This window comes from Haemorhous mexicanus, chromosome 5 (assembly GCF_027477595.1).
Source record: "Haemorhous mexicanus isolate bHaeMex1 chromosome 5, bHaeMex1.pri, whole genome shotgun sequence".
NCBI lineage: Eukaryota > Metazoa > Chordata > Aves > Passeriformes > Fringillidae > Haemorhous > Haemorhous mexicanus.
In genome coordinates this window covers 5,244,286-5,262,349 of record NC_082345.1, presented here as the reverse complement: position 1 = coordinate 5,262,349, position 18,064 = coordinate 5,244,286, and the positions used below count along the sequence as shown (strand labels likewise).

At 39.5% G+C, this 18,064-nt stretch overlaps 1 protein-coding gene across 1 annotated transcript in view; it reads left to right on the top strand.

Moving 5' to 3' along the window:
- Positions 1-18,064, top strand: part of CACNA1C (calcium voltage-gated channel subunit alpha1 C) — a 458,875-nt gene that overhangs the window by 266,258 nt on the left and 174,553 nt on the right. Inside the window, exon 5 of the mRNA XM_059848110.1 lies at positions 3,774-3,913. Coding sequence (XP_059704093.1) covers positions 3,774-3,913 — 140 coding nt within the window. The remainder of the gene's footprint in view (positions 1-3,773; positions 3,914-18,064) is intronic.

Genomic DNA, 18,064 nt, shown 5'->3' with positions numbered 1-18,064 from the left:
CCAGAGAAGAAGGTGTTGTAATTTGAAAGGCAGTACTATAGTCTTGTTTGGGAAGGGAAGCAATGAAGATATTCAGACAAAATCTGAAGTCAGAGCAGACTGGAAAATGTGGTCCCAGCTTCTGTCTTACTGAAGACCTGTGGGGAGTTTCTAGAGGGAAGATCCAAACATTTTCACACTCACAAATCACAGATGAACTGTAAAACACTGTGGAAAAAACCTTTGTGCTTTACTCTTGCTTTTATACCTAAGAGGATTTTTTTCAGCTATGTTTTTCTGCTGATTTTTGGCCTTAGAAATAGCAAGGCCTCTGTTTTCTTTCTATATTTTGGGGGCCCTTGACAAGTTATTTTTTTATGTTATGAAAATCACAGTGTGCTCCCCACAGAGGAAGAGATGAAGAGCAGGTTACAGCCTTATCATGCTCCTGTTGGGGCATCTAGCAAAGTGAAAAACCTTTTGATATATCAAATGTCAAAAGAAAAATAGAAAAATACAAGAAAAAAAAACCAGTGAAGCTAGCTTCTTATTTCACGGGTAAATGTAGAAAACCCCAAACAAAGCATGGAGCATGTGATAAAAAATTGGTTTTCTGCTCTTCTAGTTCATGTCTGTCAGATGAATTTAGTTAAGGTGTGGTCATGCCAGAAATGAAATCCAGAAATAAAGGTGATATTAATTGTGCTTCATCAGTGGAAAGTATGATATCCAAATTAAAATGGAGCATGAATTTACACTGTCAGAAAGTAATTAGGTGGAAGTAAATAAGGTTGGTATCTGGTTTCTGGAGGAGGGGAAGTTTAATGGTGAGATTTCCAGTGGCCACAAGAGATTAGCCTTCTTACCTTTTTTGTACCACCCAAACTCCTATTTCTCTGTCACCCTATGCTTGGAGCATGCTAACTCACCTACTGATAAAGAACTGCACCTCACTCCGCCATACCTACCGAAAACTTTCCCAAAAAGTTTTCTTCAAGGAGCAGAATGTCCTATATACGATAGAAGGGCTCTGGCCTCATCTTTTGTATCAGTAGTTTAACATCCATCTGGCTGTTTTAGTCTCAGAAAACAATTAGCTGATAAAACCAAGAACATTAGGTACCTGTACATCATGGATGTCTGCCCATGCCTGATTGAGGGAGGTGCTGAGGACAAAGAAGAAAAATTGACAAGATATTCTATAATCTTAACGAATGGAGTAGAGATTCAGTAGGCCACACTGGGCACAGGCTAGACCCCAATACAGAAGGCAGAGAGTGAAATAAATGGGAGAAATAAGAAATTGTAATGCATTAGGAAAAAGCAGGATTAGTACAGGGGAGATATAAAGCATGGAGTAAATACATTAAAGCAGGATTAGCAGGAGTAATGCAATTCAAGTTTAAATGTAGGTTTTAAAATTAGGAGCAGCAGGAATTACTGCAAATTATTCCTGAAGTACAAAAGCAGATGACTGTGGGTACCTCAAAAGTGCACATTTAGCATGCCAGTGCTGGAGCACAAAAATAAGACCAGCTGGCCTGTGGTGGAGCTGCACTAGCCTGGGAATGCAGGCTCTATCTCCAGAGGAGTGAGCTGTCCTACTGGTTGTGTTTCTGCTCCTCCTGAACTAATTTAGGACATTGCTTGGGCAGCAGAATTCTAGAGCAGTCTGGTTTGCTCCCTGTACAAGTGGCAGCAGAAACAGCAATGGTGCCCAGTGCCAAGAGCTGCTCTTTGGGAAAACATAGGGCCAGTAAAAATGGGGATCAGGAAAATGGACCCCCAGTTTTACAAAATTGCTGATTCAGAGTTCCTTGAGATTCCTCATTTTGGAGCTGAAAAACAGTGTTAGAAGCCATTTTCAGTAAATTCTTTTTCCTTTAGAGGACCCCAGGAGACTGGGTCTGTTGTATAGGTATGTCACTCATCACCTATTATGGGAATTCTGTGGACTAGAAAGATAGAAATGTTTGAATGTGAAGCAGGGCACATTGCTAGAGCTTAATCAGTCACTTACTGAAAGTACATTAGGCCAAATTTGACCTACAGTGTTTCTATTATGAAGACCAGCAGATAATTGCAACTGTATAATTTGTGTACACAGCTTAAGAAATACATACATTCCAATAATTCACATTCTTTGCATCAACCTTTGTCTGTCTCTGTGATATCTGTAGTCATTGCAGCATTTCTCATAGGCTCTGCTTTTTTCTTCTCTGTATCCTGCTTCTGCAACACCTACAAACTCAGCATCCAACCTCCTCACACACAGTTTTTCCCATGCTCGTTACCTAGTTGTTAAATCTTTCAGCAGTGCTTGAAGTTGATGCTTTGAATAGATCCAGTTAGGAGTTCCTCAGTCACAGCTGACAAGTTTTATAAGACTCTCAATATGAATTAAAAAAAAAAAAAACAGCAAAAACCTGCTTAAGAAAGCAATTTCACATTTGTGGTTCTCTAATCCACATTTTTATGTGGATTTAGTGCTGGGGGAATCTGTTGATTTAGATGTTTCAGGAAATGAATCTTTATTTTAATATCCAGGGCAAGCTCTCTGTGTTTGTGACCCCATCAGTAAGATTTTTCTGCAGGTATTGGAGCTGCTTGTTAAGCAATCAGCCAAACCAGTATCTGCTTGACCTGTGGTCTGGGGGCTCTCTGTGGAATGTGCCAGTCAGGATATGGATGAGATCCTGACAGGGGCACCACAGACTGCAAAGTCTGTAAGAGAAACCATTGCTGTATTCAGGCTCTCCATCTGGACTGGTTCTCTCATCCCAGGAAGTTTCTTTCAAGCTGTCTGTGGTACCTCCATGGCACCCAACAGACCAAGGGGTCTGCCACTCCCAGGCAAGCCTTATTTACAGAGCTGCAAACATCCATTTAGGCTGGAACAGCTTTTAACCTCTACTGAATTTGGCTGGGTTCAAGCTGAGGATTTCAAAGCTGAAAGCAATATCATTAGCAAATTCATGAGGAATCCGTTCTCCCCCAAAATGTACTAATGTTTTACCAGAAAAATGGAAGCTGCTTCCTGAAAGCTAATTTATTAAATCAAGTTCTTATTAACAGATAGGGTGAGTCTTCAGGATTTTTACAGAAGAACATTGCCTTTTCTTTCTTGCTCTGACTCTTAAAATGCATTCTGAGTGAGACATCTTCTTAAAGAATGTACTCCTATTAGCCAAGATAAAACATTAAGGCTGGTATAATAAAACATTCTAATAATAAGACTCCTACAGTTTTGCACTCTCCTTAGCCAGTGCATCAGGGGATTTACAAATGGATCCACAAGCACACAGTATGAGCATACACTCTATCTTATAACTTGCCCCTTCAAGGGTCCTCGAGTTTACACCAAGTTCTACCTGCAGTGTCATTAGTGAATTTTAATTCTTTGTAAAATGGGTGCCAGATAATTAATAATTGGCTTAATTAAGGGTGATGATTTTCTTCCCCGAGGTGGATTGTTGGTTAATAAAGACAGCAAAGTGTTGGTAGCCCATAGCTGGCTGCAAGGAGCCATGGAGGAGTATGAAGGAGGAGCATTTTGTCATGTTTATGTCTGCTCCAGAAATAAGTGTTTTGCAAATGGTATAGACATCCCCAATAGGCTGTTGCATATGGGAAGAGTCTGTCTCTCCTCCACCATATGGGAATGTCAGAGAGAGGTGTGACACCCTTCACAGGTCTGTGAGATAGTTTGGGTGATATGATGGTGATGATCTCTGTTCCTGTTCAGCCTAAGCCTTGCTGCCTGCCTACAGATTGTTTCCTCTTTCTTTTTACAGGCTTTTTAGTGCAATTTTAGAACAAGCAACCAAAGCAGATGGGGGGAATTCAATAGGAGGAAAAGGTGCCGGATTCGATGTTAAAGCACTGAGGGCTTTCCGAGTATTGCGTCCACTACGGCTGGTGTCTGGAGTCCCTAGTAAGTAATACCACTGTTTTCTTTTCAGCTCTGTCTGTGGTGTGACATGCAGCAGGGGTAATTTTTGTAACAATTTTGGAGACAGAGCATGATACAGATTATTTTTGGTGTGTGGGGGAAGACTTTTTTCAAATGTATGTATTTGTGATAAGCGTGACATTAATCAAAGGATGGCCAAAGGAGAGCTGAAAAGGAAGAGAAGTCTCATGGTATGTCAAGTCTGATTGTGCAACCTTTTTAAATAATGAAAGGGGTAGATCCAGGGGGTTTGTGATTTCAAGCATGAAATCCTTTAAATGCTGAAGTTTGGTATTATGAATTCTTGACTTTGGTGGAAATTCTGTATGATCATGTGTGTTGATTTTGGAGGGAAACACACTTTTTCATTAAAATTGCATTTTTGTCTTTGTATGTGATGTTCAGATCAAGAGAACTGGGAACAGTTTAGAAGCAACAGAAAACAGGAAAATTACATACCTTTTCTGTTAGTCTGACTTTCTTAAATTATTTGTAATGCCTCTGAGAAAGTCCTCAAGCAGCTTTTGATAGTCTTTCATCCCTTTTCTTGTTTGCAATGAAGCTATGAGTAACTAAGTCTGCTAGTTCCCTTGTGGAGGTGGAATATGGACATGACAATGTGGGAAAATTATATCATTTGGCTTGAGAGTTTGTTATGGATGGGACCTGTTTACCTTATGGAGAGAGACGTGGTTGAAAACTGTCATTGGTTTCCAGGATTATAGCAAAGAGAAATGTAGTGAGCAGAAAATCAGTTAATCTTCTCCAGAATAGCTGTAGGGAGTACTTTATTTTTATTTGAGGATCTTGCTAGACTGGTATCTTAAAGTACTTCTAACCTTAGTCATGCAAGAACCCTGAGTTGAGTTGCCATAAACTCTGTGGTATCAGTTGCTCTGATACAGACTGAGCTTGGCTGTGTGCTCGGTGCTCTTGGAGGGCTTGAGGAAGCTGGGGGAAGTAAGCCTGACACGGTTCATATCTGATCTTGATCCCAACATAGACTATCTAACAGTCCATTTGTGAGTTTTCTCATCAAGGAGTATTTAATTTGTACCAGAACAGAGCCAGGTGCAGACTAACAAACACTTGGTCTAGACAGCAAAATGCTAGCGCAGTGTGAAACAAGTGAACCATCCACTCCATCTGACAAGATACCCTCTGTTAATCTTTCTGGCTCTGACTAGGGACATATTTGTTAAACCAGGCTTCTTGGGGGCCATTGGGGCTTTAAAAAGCCTACTGAGATCTGTAGCTAATGCAGCCTCAATCTTGACTGGGCATTTTTTAATTGTACAAATGCCTGTTGATTAGCCTAGAATAGATGGTATCGCATCCATATGTATTAGAGCATAACTTTTCTCATGAGGCCTTTTAGATAAGATTGCCTAAGCTAACCATAAATAGCACATTACAGGATTACATTCTTACATAAGTTTAGTGCAGAGGTTTAGAAGTAAAGTCTCAGGTCCCATTCAAGTTCTGTCCCTGAGGCATCATAAACACCAGTGGGTGAGTTACTAACATTGTACTTGCAGTGTTTTGCCATTTATAAAGAAATGCTTTTTTGCTTCCTTGCCCTTCCAAAATGCAGAAGGCTTTTCCCCTGTAAGGAAAAAAAACCAGCACAGATTTTTCCTAAAATTACATGAATGTAACATACGCTGCAATTCCTTCTCACTTAACAGACTCTATATGGAAGCAGGAGCTCTTTAGTAAGAGGGGATCCTCTGGGTCACTGGCAGCCACCTTCTGCATGGAAATTCCAACATCTGCTGCTTGGCTTGAGGTCCAGATCTAACTACCACTCTTTGGAAAAAAGTGTGTAAAGCACAATGATCCCTATAAAACAAATTTTTGAAACACATGGTGAATTTTTGCATGCAAATCTAAAACTCATTAGAATTGGTCTTGGGAAATAGCTTGTCTGAGGTGGAGAGATTGGCTTGCAGCATGGAATAATTTTTTCTGAGTCACAAGGAGTTTACGGGGATTTTTTTGTCTCTGGCTCAATCCATAGGAAATAATCCAATTTAAGAGGGACATGTTTTGTATTCAGGTTCGTGCATTTAAAGACCTGTCTCAGCATATAGAGAATTTCCACATAAGTTTGATTTGAGTTGGGGTAAAGAAATATTAATTGCCCTCTGAAGTAAATCACTGGTGTCTGCATTTTTCAGATTGAAAGCTGGAAACAAAAGTTCAAGATTTAACAATTCCAGAAGTGGCTTCTAATTATTTATATCTCCTATTGGCTACCAGGACTAGACATTTAGGTCAACAACACAACAATCCAACATCTTCAGATGGATAGAGGATATTAAGAACTCACAGTCCCTTTTTTCCAAGTTCCATGCTTAATTCCTGGACTTGGCTGTCTCTTGCCAGTGAATATCTCAACCAAGAAATGGGGGCCTGTCTGTGCACTAAGTGGTTCTTGTGCAAGCAAAGTTGGTTCACCCATGGGCAGAAAAGCAAATAGGTACCTTTGACAATCTTAGGATCAAACTGTCCAAGGCCCCAAATTACATTAGTGCCTCCTAGAATCAAAAGGGTTTGAGAGCATGAATTCAACAAAGCCTGAAGACTACATCTGGATGATGGTTGTGGGCACATCAAAATTTCATAATTTTTAAGAGAACAGATGACACTTTTATGCTTTGTGGTTATGTGGACATTCACAAGACCACTTGTCATAGGGAACAGACATTTTGTTCAAAAGATAAGACAGGCTTTTATTTAATCCGTGTCACAGAAAGCAACTGTACCATCACGGGAGAAGCCTTCAAAGGCACTGAATTCAAAGTCTTTGGGTTCCCAGTACAACTTAAAAAATAGTGTTAAATATTTACACATTTCCAAGAAACTCCATAAGGATCAATTGGACTTGGTTTGAGGGGGTTTTGTGTTAGATTCTTTTTTAAAATAGTTTGAGTTCTTTTCCAGAAAATTTTTTTTTGGAGTAAGAGGTATAGTTCTTATGTGTGAGGTGTATGGCAGAGCAGTAGATTAGATACTTCCCACAGCTGTCATCCCAGTGCTGGCCATTACTTTGTGTTCAAAATAGAGTTTGAGCTAATTGCTAATTAAGCAAACATTTTTTTCCCCACAACATTTTTTTAAGTCCTACTGCTTCTGGAAAAATAGTCCACACTGAGTCCTTCTAGCCTGGCATTAGTGTGTAGATGAATGGTGACTATTTTTTATTTAGGTTTCATGGTAGTAAAGTCACTTTTGAAAATAAGATCTAAGAGCTTGATATCGTTGATACACAGGGCAGATCTCACTGTTCAACTATTCTGTTACTGTCATATTAACACGGTTCTTGCACTGCACACTTTGGTTTGGTTGCTGAAAGAACTTTACTGCTGGAGTACCAAAGCAGTCTCCTTGTAAGGAAAACTTCACAGGTGTTTTAGAGCACCTGTCTTGACGTGTGGCATTAAGATCAATATAGTGGTTTGAGAAGGGAGAGAGAAGGAAAACAATTCCCTTGATGGACATAAGTAGACAAGTGCAAAATCAGCATGTCTACCAAAACTTAATCACTTTAGTGTCTTGGAAACTTACCCAGTATCTCCTTTGGCAAGAGTGTAAAGTATTGTAAAGCTTTCTAGGTACAGAATCAAGTCAGCCCATTTGTGCTATGAGTTTTCTGTTGATTACTCTTCTCTCTTGGTTTTATGTTATTACATATTTCAAAACCTGCTTTAAACATCCTGTGCTTCAGGAGGGCAAAAAGAAACATCCAATTGGGCAATGAAGAAGCATGATCCAATTAAAGAAGAAAATCACTCCTGACTATTGGAAAGGGCAATGAGTTACTCCTACGCATGCTAGCTCATGCCCTTTTAATTTATAAAATTCCATTTCTATCACCTTTATTCATGCTGCTCAATTATACCACCTCACACATTCTGTTCATTCTCTTTATGTTGTACTTTGTCTTAATGTAACTGCATTTTTGCCACTGGTTATTGCCTATCTGATATTTGCCAGACTTAATTGATAAGCTCTCCTAGACAATTTGGAATTCATATGATTTGAGTAGCTGCTGTGCTCCACATTTCTGTTTTGAACAAGATCCTCTGCTGACAACACAGATTTATGTGGGCAGAAGACCCTGCTACTCTTAATGAAGCTAGAGAGGAAACTTGACTGTTCCATTGGAACAAAAATTTGCCATGATGTCTCTCTTATTTTTTTATTTTGAAACCACAGAAAGCTAAGACTGTGATGTGTTCAAGCTTCACTGGAGTCTTGTAGCAGGAGAGTTACTCACAGGCAGTGTAGGTAGCTCTCTAGCACCAGTACTTACATGGTCTGCTGGAGATGCAGCAATTGTATAACAGGGAAAGAGAAGGATGAGCAAAAGGACCTAAGCCAAACCCTCCCCATGACAATGCAATGTCCTTCTGTTAGTGACACAGCAGCATGTAACCAGCAGAGTACATTTTTGAGTTAAATAAGACCAGAATTTTCATGTGTGAATGCCTAGAGATGACTAATTTTAGGTGTATTTAAATAATTAACCAGAACACATACTTTTTCAAACTGATGCTTATGTTGAAGTCCATGATTACACTGAGTTTATGAGAAAATTGGGCACATTCAGACAAGGTGGATGAAAAATTTAGACATTTTTGGATTTTGGTCTGTCTCATTGCAATTAGTAATCTGCCCTGAAATGCTCTATTAAAATGTATAATGCTTTCTCTGTCTCAGCAGTGTTCTCTACTCCATATTTATTGCAGTGTTTTCTCATTGCCACATCTTCTATCCTTATCCCAAAGTCTCTGGCATTAATCAAAATACTTATTTGAGCTTTGTAAGAGGTAGGAAAGTATTCTGCCTTTCCTTGCAATGTCCTGATAGATCTGAGCCATCCAGGTCTATATATTTTATGCCACATTCACCACATACAGCAATGAAGATGAGAAGTAAAATACCCCCTGAGGGCTCTATGGGGGGAGTAATGCATGAGGAAAGGTTTTGCTGATTTGAGAGATGCTGGATTGGCAAAGTCACTCAGTTGTCTTTATTGTTAATTTGCTATATTATTGCATGTAGATGAAGCAGGGATATCACAGATAGGACCAGATTTTTTCCTGTCTAGGTGTTTTTGTGTGTGGGACTACCTAAATATATTGTGTGTGCTAAATCACAATCAGGTTTTTGTGGAGAAGTAGGAGCAAAAGCTTTCAAATGCTTACAAGATATTGAGGTTATAGTCTGTATTTTCCAATAGTGACTGTTCCTAACACTAAGACTGGCAATATTTTTTCTCCCTCTTTTCAAGGGATATATTCTAATATAATAATTTGAAATCACAGGGGAATTCTCTCTGTATGGGCTCATAATTCAGTGATACCTCCCCTTGAAAAAAAATATGGGGGGACATTTGTAGCAAAATATAGAGTAACTTACAGAGTTTAAGACAGCAGAGACATGTCAGAACCACCATGGTCACCTTTCTAATGTAAGGCTAAGCAACTGCTCTATCTCATCTTTGATTCCAGGACTTGTAATTTGCTATTGGATGATTTATAGTAAAATGGGTGTTTGATGCTCCTTGCCCATAAGAAGAGCTCTTAATGCTGTGAGCTAGAAACTGATACTATAGCAGAGACTTTGTCTTCCACTACACCTGATTCAGAAGTAGTGTACTTAACTAGGGGGAACAGGTTCAATATTTTCTATCTTGCATAATCCTTGTACACCTGAATAATTCTAGAAGCCAAATTGAACTTGTTTGTAGTTGAAACTTCCTCAGAGCCTCTTTTCCTGGTGTGTGTAGAAGGCTGGGCCAGTAAGGAGGGATCAAGCACCATGTAGAGAGCCCAGCTCCTGCTGCAGGAAATCTGCCTCTGGAACCTTCCATTCTGTCTGGGCTGTGTAGAGGAGGGAGATCAAAATGCTGATGTTTAACCACCCTCGAATGTTCTTTCCCAGGGAAAAAACAATATTCTCATCTGTAGCACAATTCCAATGGGGTTTGCCAAGCCACTTTGCTGGAGGGTGACAGCAGGACCAAGAGCAGCCCTCGATGTTGTCAGCTCTCTCTCTCTCTGTATCTCAATGTGCAGTGGTGACATTCATCCTATTCCCTCCCAAGCTCTTGACTGTGTGGCCTGGGATTGCCCTCCTCCTTCCCAGCCACTGAGACAGCACAGCTCAACCCATTGCAATTATTCCATTTTGCAGCTGTTGAAACAAAGCACGTCCAATGCAATTATCTGGTTTGCATTCAGGATTTTTTTTTTCAGCCCCCAATCAAACTTTTCAACTGTAATTTCTCATTATTTTCTATTCTGTGAGAGAAAATTAACACTACAACATAGAGTTGAGGAAATAATGTAATTGAGGTAACAAACACAGAGAATTCAAGGAATCCAAAATGGCACCTCTTGATAACCATGTGTTTTTGGAATATGGCAAAGACATGTTGAGCCAGTGACTGTAAGGAAGTCTACTTTCTTTTAAATTGTATATGCTTCTAGCAAAGTACAGTTGACAGGTGCGTCTTGCATGTGATTTGCCTTTATTCACTGTCACTAGTGAAGTAAGGAACTTAAATCTGCCCTCCTGAGGTTATGCTATGACCTGCACACCACGGCAGGATTGGGGCTTGCCTTCAGTGGGAGGAGATAGAAGTGGCCTGATCAGAGCTCCCCAAGTGTGAAAGGTCTGTGTTTAGGAACTAAAGAATACAGTAAGCTGTATAAGGAGGAAATCCTTATTAGGATCCTTACTTAGCAGTTTACTGCCACCAAACCTACAAGATAAAAGTCCTTGACAACACAGGGAATCACTTCATGTACATTTAGGCAAAATTTGGCTTCTAAATATTAGTTCTGCCTGAAATTTTGCTGTTTTTACATTAGATAATGTCAGTTTTTGCCAAAAAAACTTCCTTTTCTCTTCAGATCCAGGAGCTGTAGCAAACGTGCTCTCAGGCAGATCCCTGAAGTTCTCCTTCATTCTTGAGCAAGACTTCTTAACCCTCTGTGCCACCTCTCCAGCACATACAGAACCATGAGAGGACAAGTTGCACCACCTTTCCCATGTCCTTGCCTCGCTGTTTTTAATCTCAAGTGGCCAATTTGTTTTGCTTTCATTACAAATGGGGAGGGAGTGGATTAGAAAGGATAGAACAGTCTGAACTAAATGTCCTCATTAGGCTTGTTTCTTCATGGTTAACTGCAAACTCTACACATGCTTACAAGTCCTTTATTTACTTAAGTCACTGTTACTCAAGGGAGTAATTTGATTCCAGCCTAGCATCTCCCTGAGTTAAGGATCATCCCTGTGAGTAGGGATTACACAACCAGGAATCAAAGCCTGCTTCCCTGAGAGGTACAGCCTGCAAAATTATGTAATTTATGGCAGAAGTCTGTCTAGTAGTAGCAAAGAGGGGTTCATCTTGCTAAGGATGATTACTCACAGAGGCACATTGTTGCTCTCATAAAGATTTCTCTCATATTTAAGGAATGCCAATGAAAACAGGGAAATATTTATTTGATCTTGTCTATGCAGCTCTTTTAAAAATAACACTGACTGCAAAGCTACCCAATAACTGCCTCAGCCTTTATCCTACGAGTTACTGTGCATGCTGGCATGATTATTCAGCATGTCTTCACAACAGGAAAAATCCCAATATCATAATATGGGACCACATCAGGGTATAGGCAGTCCCTTCCAAATGAAGAAAACAAACTGCATGCTGACATCAAAGAACAGAGAGGGAGATAGTAAAAAAATCTCTCTTGGCTTAGTAAGAGAATTTCCAGAAGGGCTCTGGATGGATCAGACATTTCTAGTACCTTTTTTACATTCTTCAAGCAATGCCCAAAGTTATTCAGATTGGGTGTAGGGCACAGGTCTGAAAGGGAGGCCACGCCACCAAGATGCTTGTCCTGAAGCATCTAAAAATCTAAGAATGCCATCTGCTGTCTCCTCAGAACAGTTTGCATTGTATCTGTACAGGTTGTAGCTAACTGGTACAAACAGGAACACATTGGGTTCCCAGTTGCTCACTTGTAATTTCTGGCTGCTGCTGTCACCACGCTGGGGAGGGAAGATTTGGCTGTTCCACATCAAAGTACAAAGGGCATGCTCTGCTTTGGGTGTTTCTTACATTCTCTCCCAGATGACACCTCTACTGCATCTGGTGTCTTCCCAAGCTTAGAACAAATGTCATTGCATACTTTGATTTCACTTGGCTGAATTTTGCACTGCTTATTAATTTAAGATCTTGTAAGCAATGATTTGATGTACTTTGTTCATTTTCTCTAGAGTAACTGTGTGTCTATTAACGTGCTGCTGCCCTGATGGGACTTTTTAGCTTTCTCTTTCTCATCCTGTCCCAAGAATGTAACTGGCACACACACATTGGGTAGCAGTCAACTCAAAAGTGGGACACAGGAGAGTTCACAGGTTTTGCTCAGGACTTAAGATGGTACATGGATGTTCCATGACTCTGGCATCAATTGAATTACTTCTGTCTGTCCAAGCCTTCTAAAAGCCTTGTTTGATGCCTGTGGTCCTTGTTGTGATTTTCACAGAGCATTATTAAAATATCAGCAAAGCACAGAGCAGCAGACCAGTCAGATAGTGCCCTCAACCACTGAATGCATTTAAGCCTGCCAGTATTTTTTTTTCAGTGATAGTCTGAATTTATAATAATATTGCATCTTGTTCAAGTGCTGTAGTAGGGAAAAAAAATCCAAAACCAAATAATGAACTAAGTACAGGCAAAGATGAGGAAATAATATTTTTAAGTTTCAATGTCTACATAAATCTATAGGAGAACCTCCCTCTTCTCTTTAATGTAGATTTCTCTGAAATTAAGAACTGCCTTCTTCGTTGTGTCTGCTTGCTATTGCTGTGCTAGATGAGAGCACAGGCATGTTGGCTAGTATGAACAACCAATAAACTTTTCAGTGCTTAAGATGTTCACTGATGGAACAAATTTGCTGTTCTGATCATGAAGAAGTATGGAAATGACAGCTCACCTAACCTGCCCAGTCTTTTAACTTTTTATCTAAGTTTTCCTTGTGCCAAGGAAAAGGGAAGGAGATCAGACATCTTTCTTAATCTCCCTTTTTTCCAGAAGCAAATCCAATTCCTGTTTAACACATGTAACAATAACTTATCCCATATGTGTTTTGCCCTTTGTTGCAACTATTTTTTATGAGTTGAGTAGCTATGCCTTTTATTTTTTCAGTTTTAGATTATCTTCTGCTGCTTTGCCCTGCCACATCAATCACAATTCAGAAAACATCTGCTAACCCTCTGCAAAGACTCTTTTTTTCAATTTCTGTACTGCTAAAGCTTCTCAACAGTTTTACATCAGAAGCATTTTTGACAGAATGTAGCTCACGGGATAAAATAAATAGAAGAAATTATAAAAATTCTATTTTTGTCACTTCTTTCCATAGGCCTTACTAAATGTTTTTTTCTTTAGCAGTGGAAATGGCTATAGAAATTCAATTTCTTTACAGGATTACAAAACATCCTCTTTAAACTTTCTTCAAGCATCTCATCTTTCAACCACACACCCTTCTTGCAGAGGGCTAAGGCAGTGGTGTGAGAACTGGGGCATATCAAATGCTATAGATCTCAGAAGTACAATCTCTTGGGGGTGGTTATTTTCTATTATTGCTCACACATTAAGCTAGCAGCCTGTCTGACGTTTCTCTCTCCTTTTTTGATTGGTTGTTGGGTTTGGTTATTGGCTGGGTTTTTTTTCCCTGCGATAAGTTGTTCAGGACTTTTCTACAGTTGGCATTTTCTTGAAGGTTGTTTCTGTACATTGGCTTTTACTTGTACTGAAAATTACCAAAGGATAAATTTCCTTTTAATCAGGTTTGATGTCTTGATCAGAAGTCAAATCAATACAACCAGGTATGACTACACACAGGCTTTACAAAGACTTGTTCTAAATATAACAGTTTTGGTTTTTCACATGAACAGCACCCAATGAAAGAACTTAGCATTGAGTCTCACCCTTCCCCTCACAACATAGGTGAAAATTTAAACTCGGACTTCATCCCACCTTTTGCTTTTCATATTCCAGGGCTGAGATTATTTCACTTTAAAAATTTACTTTGGAGGAAGTCAGATTATTCTCAGATTTATATTTGTAGATTTCTGTATCTGTTAAGAGTTTTATTTAGCTGATCAGATTGCAGCAGGAGAGCCTTATGATTCCCCCTTGACAGATTATTATATGTAAAAGGAAATTTAAAAAAAAAAAGTTTAATTCCAGTGCATTCTAGCAACACATACACAATCTGTACAAAAAGCCTTTGAAATGTGCAAGTTGTAAAGAGAGTTGCAAAGAAATAAAATACCAATAAAGAACCATTCTTTCTTTGGAAAAATACAACTTTGTGAAAATGGCAACCATTAATTTTTCTGTCCAAACATACTGGGGCTGCCTCGTGAGCTAAAGGACGTTTTGGTTATTATGACAGAGAGCTTTTTTTTCCCTCAAAGCATTTTATTATCTGATGTGTGCAAGAAGAGTTTTAAGTCTAATCAGGTTTATAAAAATCGAAAGGAACAGTCTCACTAATGTGGAAGAAGAAAGAAATCTGGAGTTTTAGGTATTCTGAGAGGGGACTGATTAACCACTGAGTTGATAAATCCCTAAATCCACTCTTTGTTCTTAAAACTAAGAGTCAGAGTTGCTCAGATTTATCTGGCCATGTCTTTTTTTTCAGTTGTTTAGGAAGAGAAAACAAATCCCACATGTGCACCAAGACAGTAACACAGCAATGATCACACATGGTGGGGTTTGTATCAGCTCTTTAATTACCTGGTCAGATAGCTTTCTTTTGTTAGATTCTCAAAATTTTCCTAGAAACCCTCCATGACAGTGATTTGAAAATGCCACGCTGTGTCTCTCCAGAGCTCAGTCCCATCTGTGCTCATTGAGCACTATCCCACCTTGAGAGCTTGGGTCAGTTTTCCTCTCCAGGGCTACATAACCTATCATTTGTCACATTCAGTGCTGTACTTCTTCACAGTCATCTAAAGACAAAGTTTTAGATTTTATCCAATATTTTGTTGTAATCCTTCTATCATGAGAAGTTCAAGCTTTGTGCAGCTCATAGTAAGCCACTTGTTGTTTGTTGGAGCATTTAACCTGCAAGAAGATTGATTTCTTTCATCAATATATTTTTCTCTACGTACTAAAAAGCAGCAATCTTATCATCCCTGGCTGGACTTCTACATTTACTGAATCCCTGTTAACATTTGATAACTTTTAAGCTTTTGTCTTTTCTAAACCTGTTCACAAGTGATGAGTTAGAACATCTGGAGAAGGACATCAAACAAATAAAATGCTCTTTATTATTTATAATAGAGAAAGGAGGCTAATGTCCACTTACCTGAGGAATTCTATCAATAAGCTGTAAAAATGTAAACAATTTTATAAAGGTGTTTGTAACCCAAATGTCATTAATCTTCCACTCAAATGATTGAGACCCAATTGCTTTGAGCCCATTTCTGCCACCATGAGGCTTTAGCACTTCCAGGTTTTCAAAGTTCCTTGTTTGCAAAACTATTTCCTTAGGACATGTGTTAGGGCATTTTTCAGAGCTGTATACAACAGCATTTGACATTCTGAAACAAGGCTTTTCCATCATTATCTCAGTTCAGAGGTTGTTTGACTCTTGGCTTGGGTTTTGTTTTTTATGTTCACCTGACCAGACTGAAAACAGTACATCATGTTGACATATTCCTACCTAAGTTTTCTGATTTAATCTGTGTGGCATGGATAGACCAAAATTTCCCCCTGTAAATATTGTTCCCTATCACAGCTGTTCTTGCACATGAAGAAATTTTAAAAAATAGAAATATGATGGGTCATTTCACTGAGAACTGGGACAGTCTTTGGGCCAGACTGTCTTTGGGTTTGGATAGCACTGTAGGAAGAGGAGCCAAGAAAAATTCTTCTGATCTGTAGTCCTTCACAGCGGATAAGAACAGATAAAACCTTTACAGTGACCCCATGAATGGTTTTCTCAGTCCATGATCATCCTGTCAGCAGAAAATCAAAGCTATTTCCTGGGAAATAGTGACAGCTGATCCTCACTGGCCTAGGAACTGCCAGAGCTCCTGAAGGCCCTTTACCTGCCTTAACTTTAATCCATCTTTAGAAGTCTCTGTCCAGCAGAGAGTATTTGACCTCAACCTCCCCACTCTGTGTAAGACGACTTGGCAGCACACTGTGGTCTTTGTTCAAAACAGCTTTGGAGTTTGCTCACTGAACTCCATTTTGGTTTTGTTCAAGATGGCCTTTTTTTCTGTAATGTGGAATTTTCTGTAGGCACTTAGTTGCTGCTTTTCTCTCCATGCTCTTCCTCTATATTCAGGTAGCTGCATGGAAGGGACACCACACCATTTTTGAGTTTGATTTTTTTTTTACATTTAAAGTCAGAAGGTCTTGCCTGGATATCATCCTCAGCTGAACTGAGTTAAAATCAAATTGTTAGAGAGTGAGGCTAAACTTGCAGGAGCTACCTCTTATGTTGGAACTGGAAAGATGAAGAAAGTCTTTTTAGTCATCAAGCAACTTTATAAGAAAGTGGATAATTACATACTTTGAACAAAAGGCTACTAAAAAAAGTTAAAGCCCCCCCCCCCCTTCCAGGAGGAAAGAGGGATGTTTCTGTGAGTGGTACTAGAGGTTTCTTCCAGTAGAGCCCAGGAGCCCAAATATCCTCTTCAAGCTGGGGCTCCGTGCCTCAGGACAAGCTGCATTGTCTGCCTAAGTCAGGTCACTCTGGCAGGCAGAGCATGCTCAAGCTGCTTCCCAAGGGAAAAGGATCCAGAAAGAAGAGCTGGGGTTTTGTTGTGGCTTTTGGTTTTGTTCTGCTGATCCTTTCTCGTCTCAAAGGATGAGGCAAGGGTGGTATTGCAAGACCTGGCAAACATAAAGCAATTGTGTTCATATCCACATGCCCATTTGCACAAATCCCCTTGTGTGTAACTATTTGGGTTTGAGAAGTCAATGAAGACATGGTTTGAAAATGCAGGAATGAGAACATCATGAGCAGATGCCAAGACTTTCTTTTTTCTTTTTTTTTACAGCACGTGGTTTTGAATTGAGTGCTTGTGTATGTTTAAAAGGCATTGCCTACTCAAAAGTAGTCACCCTGCAGCTTGAAAATTTTCTTTCCTATTTCTTTTTACATCAGCTATTTTTCTGTCCTGTGTTGTGTCTTTCCTTACTATTCCAAGACCTTCCCTATTATTCTTGAAATATAAATGACATCTGCAGCCCCAAGAATGCTGGGCTACACCCACAGAATTTTCTTTATCTAGCAATCTGCCACTAACATTTTGAGAATCCAGCAAGACAGAAAAAGACTACCTCCCCAAACTGTTATTGTACAGCTGTCCTTGAATGAACTGTATGATGTGATTTCCCTTTGCAACACTGGTGAAGAAAGTCCTCAATATTTTTTCTCACAAATCATTGTAGATGTACTTATTTAAGATGTCTTGCCATGACTGTGGACCCTTTTGTGCTAAAACTGTCTGGTTTTTTCCAGGCTTCCTTTGAAATTGCTATAAAACCTTTCATATTTATGAATATTTAATATTTTTCAATTTTCCTAGCCAATGTCTACATTTATTAAGTGATAAACATCCACTTTGGGGAATATTCCTGGTTATATTGCTTGTGCTTTGGAAATAGAACTGTAGTGGCAGTCTCTCAGTGCATCGTCAGAAATAAATGTGATTTGTGGGTAGGCCTTGCTTGTGGCTGGGGATGGTGCATCAGCTCTACCACTTCAGAGTGGTTCCCAGAAGTGATCTGACTCAGGCCCTGTGCTGAGTCACAAATCCTCCCCTGCTTCCTCCTTGCTTGCACAAAGTAGTAGTTTTCTTCTGAACTGTATTAGCAGAAAAAGAATTGCTTCCCCCACCCATGGCATTGCCTTAAGTATGAAAATGTGGGGTTTTTTTGTGTATAGGAAAGCAGAGGAGGGATGGTCCTCTCCTTTCCCTTTTATTCCTGCTCACTTCTAGGAGATCATTTATATGAGACTGTTCCTGCTCACAGCCCTGGTTCTGGCAACCCCCTGGTGCAGGCAAAATACATCCCTGAAAAACCAA